The 8,855-nt window shown below is 40.7% G+C and overlaps 1 protein-coding gene across 1 annotated transcript in view; it reads right to left on the reverse strand.

Moving 5' to 3' along the window:
- The window catches only part of AGBL2 (ATP/GTP binding protein-like 2), a 38,020-nt gene that overhangs the window by 19,289 nt on the left and 9,876 nt on the right, over positions 1–8,855 (reverse strand). The window contains exons 8-10 of the mRNA XM_015569482.1: positions 5,158–5,388; positions 2,574–3,356; positions 1,432–1,588 (exon numbers count right to left, since the gene is read on the reverse strand). Coding sequence (XP_015424968.1) covers positions 1,432–1,588; positions 2,574–3,356; positions 5,158–5,388 — 1,171 coding nt within the window. The remainder of the gene's footprint in view (positions 1–1,431; positions 1,589–2,573; positions 3,357–5,157; positions 5,389–8,855) is intronic.

Below are 8,855 nucleotides of genomic sequence, written 5' to 3' on the forward strand. Positions count from 1 at the left end.
AGTATCTTTATGTGAGAAAATTTTTAATTTAAATGTTTTCCTGAATCCAACCCAGTTTCTTCATTATAAGGACAGTTACATTTTGTGGATGTATTTATGATGCTGAAAACCAACTTTCTAAATCAATGCAGATACTCTGTATATGCCCAACTGTCACACTCAGCCAACTATCAAAAACTTGTTGCTTTAAAAAAACAACAAAAAAAACCTTGTTGCTTTCATTAGCCCTTTAATATTTTTGTTATTTGTGATCTTGCATTACTCAAACTTTTCTTTGGAGGCTCATGTAACATTAGCATTTTGTCTGTCTTGCAATCCCTGCTTCCACTGCAAATCACAGGATTAATGATAGATAACTCTACCACTAAGAGTTTGAACTTGTGCCCAGGCAGAGCAGCCAAAGATGATTTAAAAAATCACCTTTATTGAGATATAATTCACATACCATAAGATCCACACATTAAAAGTACACAAGTCAATGGTTTAAGTATATTCACAGAGTTGTAATATAAGTTTAGAATATTTTTAATACCTTCCCAAAACCCAGTACCCATTAGAAGTCTCTCCCCATGTCACTTGTCCCCAGTTGAGGCAATCACTAAACTACTAGTAAGTTCTGTCTCTATAGCATTGCATAGAATGGAATCATGCAGTATGTGGTGTTTTGCATCTTTCCTTTCACTTAGTATCATGATTTCAAGGTTCCTCCATGACCTAGCTGCACCGTGATGGCGAACCTTTTGAGCTCGGCGTGTCTGCATTTTGAAAAACCCTAACTTAACTCTGGTGCCGTGTCACATATAGACATTTTTTGATATTTGCAACCATAGTAAAACAAAGATTTATATTTTTGATACTTATTTTATATATTTAAATGCCATTTAACAAAGAAAAATCAACCAAAAAAATGAGTTCACGCGTGCCATAGGTTCGCCATCACTGAGTCCTAGCATATCAGCAATTAATTCTTTTTTTAAAAAAATATATTATTAATTTTTTTACATAGAGAGTTAGAAAGATCGATGAGAGAGAAGTATCGACCAGCTGCCTCCTGCACACCCCCTACTGGGGATGTGCCCGCAACCAAGGTACATGCCTTTGACCAGAATCGAACCTGGGACCCTTCAGTCCACAGGCCAATGCTCTAGCCACTGAGCCATACCAGTTAGGGCAGCAGTTAATTATTTTTATTGCAGAACAACATTCCATTCCCTCGACATACTGCATTTTATTTATCTGCTCATCAGTTAGTGGACGCAGAATAATTCTTAAAACCACACCTTTCTAAATTCTTCAAGTCCAGGTTGCTGGGATTTACCCAAGATAAAAAAGAGAGACAAAATGGCAAATCAAACACTATTATTGGTTATAGGAAGCAGAGAGTTTCCTTCTTCCTTAGTCAATGAGCAGAACATTCCCTTATGTGCTTACCTTGTCTGGTACATTTTTGCTCAACATGAAAGGAAAGACTCGTTCATGAAGCCAGTACTTGCGATCATGGCTATTACAGCCATATAGGAAGATGTTATTCTTGCGGCTGTGGCCATGGAAATCACAATACAAGAGAACTTCCCTTTCTTCGAGAAGTCTATTAAGGGGAGTAAACAAAGGACTCAGTGGACTCCAAATGCATGGATTTTTTTGGAGTCTCTTCCTCAGTATGTCTGTTGACACCTTCCTTTCTAAGAAAATGTTGACCCCTAATGGCCTTCAGAGGACCCTATCTCCACCCACAGCCACTGCTGTAAACTCGGCATCAGTACTCCTTGCCCCTGCCCGACAGAAGGACTTGAGATGTGCTGATGTGGAAAGGGATGGTGGGTAGGCCTTGTGTAAATGGACAAGTGGAGGAAATCTGTTCAAAGAAAGCCCACCCTGGTGCAGACTTGTGGAAAGAGGGGAGAGGTAGAGAGGCTGTAATTGCAGGGATGAAAAAGACAGAACCAAAGAAAACCTTGGGTCCTCATTTCCAGGGCTCGTTCCTACAAGGCTCAGATCTGCCTGATCTCCTGATCACCCAGGACACCTATTCAATCTTCCAAATGAGGTCACCATCCCCCTGATGGTCACAGGATGAAGAGTATGATAACAATGCCACACATTAACAGTGGCTGGGTACTGTGCTAAGTAGATGACATGTTAGCTCACCATTTATATATATATTTTTAAATATATTTTTATTGATGTCAGAGAGGAAGGGAGAGGGAGAGAGAGATAGAAACATCAATGATGAGAGAGAATCATTGATTGGCTGCCTCTTGCACACCCCACACTGGGGATCAAGCCTGCAACCTAGGCATGTGCGCTGACTGGGAATTGAACCATGTCCTCCTGGTTCATAGGTCAACGTTCAACCACTGAGCCACGCCAGCCCGCTCTCACCATTTATATTTTCTATCTCTCCCTCTCCCTTCCTCTCTGAAATCAATAAAAATGTATTTTTAAAAAAGACTGTCTCAAAAGACACTTCCAATTCTTACAACATTAGAAGAGCTCTTCCCTCTTCCCCCAGTCCCTGCCATTAGATAGTGCTCACAGGAATCCGAGAAAGTTCAACAGATTAGGGGACTCACCTCTTGATCATGTTCCTGGTGTGCCAGATGCAGGGGAATGACTCCTTCAGAATGGTCTTATAATGCCTGTTCAAGTCCCTGCCAGCCAACGAACACCGGTAATTCCCCACAATCACGCCATCTGGATTTAACATGGGAATCACTTTGAAGACAAAGATATCTCTGAGGAGCTCGGCATCTGGGGAGTTGCTAAGAATGAAGTCCAAAAAGCCTTTCATGATCCAGGAGCCATTACTTTCCCCAGGGTGAACCCTGGCACTCAAGACCACGGCTTTCTTTGCAGCAGCCTCTTGCGTGGTTCGGGACGGGTTGGTGATGGTGAGCAGGTACACGGTATTTCCTGCAAGGCTCCTGCATAAAGTGCGGAGTTTGCAGAACTGAGACTGGACAGGGTTTTTTGCCACCGACATGAGGTAGCATTGCAAATCCGTGTATGTATATGGGTAGAAGTGTGCAAAGAAGCAAGTGTCCTGGTCATGAGGAAACTGAATGGTCCACGTGAGACAGTAAAAGGACTGCTGCCCATTATCTGTGTTGTTCTTGTAGTACTTGATTTCATTTCCTTCTCTCCTCCAGCCAATGTTGTAGATGTTGGCATCCAATTGGGAGTACATGAGTGGCTTCATTCCTATAGTATAAAGGCTCTTGGGTTTTAGCAAGTTGACAATGGTGAAGCGATAGGTGGCATCTTTTCTGGTGTTTTGAACTCGAAAATAAAACCACTGAGTGTGTTTGTTCGTGTAGAGGTCAGTTCGTAAGGTGAGTTCATACTCATAGGTGTCTCTGTAATGAAGAATATAGAATATCTCTATAATACCTCCCTCAAAAAATAAATATGGGAAAACATTGTTTTTCCCTGGTAAAAATAGATCAAATCACAACAGAAAGGCTGCTACATCAAACATTTGTTTTCTAATTTACTTAGTTCTCCAACTCATGTTAGGCTAACAGGGACTTGGGGGAAGAACGTGCATTTGGGGTGGGACAGAAGAGTTTCATAATTCACATGCAGCACCGCATGTTTGGGTGCGCTGAGCTTCTTGGTGCCTTTCTAGAGCCCAGAAGGTGGTTTCCAAACACTTCAACTCATTTCCCCGAAACACACTGAACTCAGGGAAGCCGGAGCCCTCTGTTGGCTGTACCTACATCCTGGGCATCACCAGGATGGATCAGACCCTTAAGCTTCCTGTGCTATTTTCCTCTCTTATCATCAATTGTTTGAAGATAAGGGGGCTTTGCCGGAATGCATGCACCTTGTGGAAAAGTAGGCCTAACCTGCAGGAGAGGAAATACAAATGCCAAAAACATGAAAAGATGTTCATCCGCATGCATCATGAAAGAAATACAGATTAAAACAGGATGTCGTTCTTTTCCCCTACATCTCAGCAACATTTCAACATTGTGAAACAGGCCCTCTCATCCACAGTTGATGGGAACTGAAATCATGCTGGAGGGCAATGGGGCAAAACCTAGCAATGCTTAGTGTTCAAACCCTTTGACCCACCAATTTTATATCAGAATTTGTTCCATAACACCACAAATACTAAAAAGTATACATGCACAAGGGTGTGAATTCTGTTCATTCATTTAATAAAAAATTGTAAATGTCTTAATTTCTCATCAGGTGGGAATAGGGTAAATAGGTATGGAACACTCATATAATAGAACAAGATGAACTATTAAAAATAAGGACATATGTCTGTGGTATTGTCATAGAAAAACATCTAAAATATATTAAGTGGAGCCCTACCTGTTTTGGCTCAATGGACAGAACATGGGGGTCAGGGTTTGATTCTGGTCAAGAGCCCTGTACCTTGGTTGCAGGTACGTGTGGGAGGCAACCAATTGATATGTCTCTCTTACATTGATGTTTCTCTTTCTCTCCCCCTCCCTTCCACTCCCTCTAAAAATCAGTGGAAAAATATCCTCAGGTGAGGATTAACAAAAAATAAATAAAATAAAATGTACTAAGTAGAAAAAAGCCAATTTGCGCCGAAACCGGTTTGGCTCAGTGGATAGAGCATCAGCCTGCAGACTGAAAGGTCCCAGGTTCGATTCCGGTCAAGGGCATGTACCTTGGTTGCAGGCACATCCCCAGTAGGAGATGTGCAGGAGGCAGCTGATCCATGTTTCTCTATCATTGATGTTTCCAGCTCTCTGTCCCTCTCCCTTCCTCTCTGTAAAAAATCAATGGAATATATTCTAGAAAAAGGAAAAAAAAAAGCCAATTTGCAAAAACAGTGTCCAAATATATACACCATTACCCTATTTTTAAAAATATCTAATTTGTGTGTATTACACAGAGAGAGAAACAATTAATGCATAGACATCAAACTGTTATCAATTGCTTGTGTCTGGGAGTCATGATTATAGGATTCAAAATTTTGTCAATATAAATTTTATATGAGCACTAATTTCTTTTATAAACAGAAAAAAAACAATTTAGATAAATTTTTATTCTGGGGGGAAAAATCATTTCCCTTCATCTCTTTCGCAGAAACACTGACTCTGACTATGATTCTTGAAGACACTTCTCAGTCACTTTAATCACCATCCCTTTGGGTAAACCCACTTTGTTACTCACACTTTGACAGCTTTTTGCAGATTCCCACTCTCAAACCTTGATTCAAACAGGAGAGTGTTATCGTCTGGTCCTTGCAGTGTGACAGCGAGCTCCTTGATCACTCCCCGCTTGCCTCCCACTCTGGAGCTGGTGAAATAGGAGCCTTTGGTGGGCACTGCAGGTGAGACAGACATATTTAGCCACATTCCTGTCAGAACCCATTCATCCAGCATATTCTTTGCGCCCCTCTGTCTTCAGCAGCACTGCCCTAGGTTAACAACAATGAATATTCTAATTTTCAGTTGTTCTTGCTGAGACTTTTCATTCTAAAGTATATTTCTCTGAAGGACTCTTTAGAGCACTTCCTTTTGCTACAGGCAACCCTTGTCAGCGCAGATAGTACTGCTTGTGCCCATTTGAATACTAATTTAAAAGGATGTTGGCAAAAGGTAATATTCTAAATCAAGCATCTGAGAACATCTGAAACCTTATTTTTTAAAAAATATATTTTATTGATTTTTTACAGAGAGGAAGGGAGATAGAGAGTTAGAAACATTGATGAGTTGATGAGAGAAACTTCGATCAGCTACCTCCTGCACACCTCCTACTGGGGATGTGCCCGCAACCCAGGTACATGCCCTTCACCGGAATCGAACCTGGGACCTTTCAGTCCGCAGGCTGACGCTCTATCCATTGAGCCAAACCGGTTTCGGCATGAAACCTTATTTATAAACACACAACAAATAGCACCTATTTATTGATTTAAGAAAAAGATAAGGGGAACAACAAAAAAGAGAAAACATAGTAGATGCCATAAAATGTTTTGATATATGCTTTTAGATTTAAATATAACAAAAATAGCAGTTTGAGAATTGGCATGGGTGAATGCCCCTGGGAAAGGAACCAAAATGTAGTTATCAGTGAAAAGGAAGGTCACAATTGAAATTTTAACTTTAAAATGAAATTTTAAAAATGTATGAAATTTATCTTATTTAACAAAATTTATTTTTTATTGCTTAAAGTATTACAAAGGGTATTACATATGTGTCCATTTCCCCACCCAACCCTAGACAGTCCCCTAACCTCCCCTATCTCCCAGTGTCTTATGTCCATTGGTTATGCTTATATGCATGCATACAAGTCCTTTGGTTGATCTCTTACCCCCCCTACCTCCTGCTTATTTAACAAAATTTAGATTATAATCACAACCTCTTTCTAATACTTGGGATAATAAAGAATCAATTACTATTATTTTTTTGTGGGGTTATAATTTTTCAGACAAATTCAGTAAGGGTGCCATATGACCTCTTTGTTTTGGCAGTTACTTTTGCAAAACTTTCTTAGGACTTCATAGTTCCCTAAGGACTTCCCTTTGTACCACAATGTTCTCATCTTTGTGTCTAGAAGAACCTATTTTTGTCATCTTTTGTTGATTTTGTCTTTGCCAATTGATAAAAAATTTTCTAGGTTCTCATTTGTCAGTGGTTTTGCAAATGATTCAAGCAATTCTGTAACATTCATCAACTTCTTTTTCATAAAATCCTGCATCTCTTGTTAAAAATTGTAATTTCACTTTGCAATGGATTTTTATTTATTTGCATTATATTACCAGATGTTAATAATATCCATCAATCAGCAAGTGACTGACACCACCAAAGATGCTGACCATGGAACATTAAACAAATAGTAATATGTGTGGGGCACGATTATATAAGTGGTCAGTTCATTAGTAAATACAGTAATGCTATGAAGACTTTTTCTCCTATGCGACCATGTCACTAGAAAGACTTTATAATAAACATATAATAAATAAACTATATAATAAAATAAATGAGAGTGAAGGAGGACTCAAGCTTGAAAAGAAGTGGGTGAAAGAAGAAAACAAGCACAGAGGAAGAAACAAAGGCAGAAGCCAAGAGTCCATGTTGTCTAAGTAAAAGCTGGGGCCCCACATGGTTCAGTCTCCTCATGAAACCAGAGTACAGCCCAGTGACCAGATGTCATTATATAGAAATTCCAATATTTTCTTGAGTCTCTTAGGTAACATTAAAGATCCAATTCATAGCTCACAGTAACATTTCTCAAAAAAAACAAAACCAATTTCCTTTTTTCCTCTAATATTCCCACAGCATGTAGTTGCTGTGGGGCCCCTAAAATGACAAACTCCCAAATTCCCTCTGGAGCCTCATCTTCTCAGTTTTCTGCTTCTTTACTCATCCAATTAGGTGGGTTCAACTCTCCATGAATCCAAAGGACAAGATTAAGGCAGTGGCCACAACTGTGTGTTAACAAAACAAGGACAGTCTGCAAGGGCTGCCATATCAGGAGAAAGCACTTCCACCCCAGGGTTCCTTCTTGGGTAAGATACAAAAAATATCTCTGGCTAGAACAGATGAAGCGACTCCAAACCTGTAAAACAGGTTTATAATCCCGAGGTTGTAGAAGCAGCACAGAACCTATTATCTAAAACCTAAGTCTACCCACTTATACCTCATACCTTTTAAATGCCTTCCAAATGCCTCCTCAGATATTCCACAAGGTGGAGCTAGGTGGACTGAGTTGTTCCACCTTATTTACTTCACTAGAGGCCTGGTGTGTGAAATTCATGCACTGGGGGTGGTGGGTGGGGCGGGGGGGAGTGGAGTCCTCAGCCCAACCTGCACCCTCTTGCAGTCTGGGAGCCCTCGGGGGATGTCTGACTGACGGCGTGAGGAGCAGGCCTAAGCCGGCAGTTGGACATCCTTAGTGCTGCCATGGAGGCGGGAGAGGCTCCTATTACCGCCACTGCGCTTGCCAGTTGTGAGCCTGGTTTCTGGCTGAGCGGCGCTCCCCCGGTGGGAGCACACTGACCACGTGTGTTGAGCAGGATCGGGCTGAAACCAGCTCTCCAACATCCCTGAGGTATCCCAGATTGTGGGAGGGTGCAGGCCAGGCCAAGGGACCCCACCGGTGCATGAATCCATGCACCGGGCCTCTAGGTAAAAATAAATTAATAACTAAGATCGACTAACTGGGCCTAAATTTTTCTAAAATTTAGTCCCTTAACATGGTACAATTTTACAGATATAATATAATCATATTATGCTTTGATTGGTTGAACGATCGACTGGCCAACAGGCCACTTAGCATATTAGGCTTTTATTATATAGGATTGCTTATAGCTTTTCCCAACATATTATTATTAACATGAGAGTTCATAATCAAGGAAACTGTGGTGGAGTATGTGCAATTACATCTCAGTGGGGCCCTCGGGAATAACTGGCTCATTTTTTCTTCCACTTGAGGAATGTAAGCACACGGTTGTCCCTTCTATTTCTGGTTGTTTCTCCAAAAGCTTTCCCTTGTGTCACTTCTTTAACCTTTTGCACTCCAACGTTGAGGCTGACTCAACAGACCAGGCACTAGTAGCAGGTCCAACGTCGAGTTGGTGATTGAGCTAGTTGGCAATTTCCGCCAGGGAACTATTGCAACCAAGAGAGGAAGGACTTCCAATTCGGACCAGACTGTTTGAATTCCAAAAATAAAATTGGAGCGCAAAGGGTTAACACATCTCTTTCTACTAACTAAACTTTGTGCAGATTCCTCTTCCAATAAAACAGGTTTCCTTTCTGATAATTATTACTTAACAGAGATTGATTTTTCAAATTAGGAGGATATTTTTTTGCTTTCTATTTCTTGAACACAGTATTTTCCAACTTCAGAGAATTACTTTTAAAGAG

Source organism: Myotis davidii, unplaced genomic scaffold (genome assembly GCF_000327345.1).
Source record: "Myotis davidii unplaced genomic scaffold, ASM32734v1 scaffold265, whole genome shotgun sequence".
Classification (NCBI taxonomy): Eukaryota; Metazoa; Chordata; class Mammalia; order Chiroptera; family Vespertilionidae; genus Myotis; species Myotis davidii.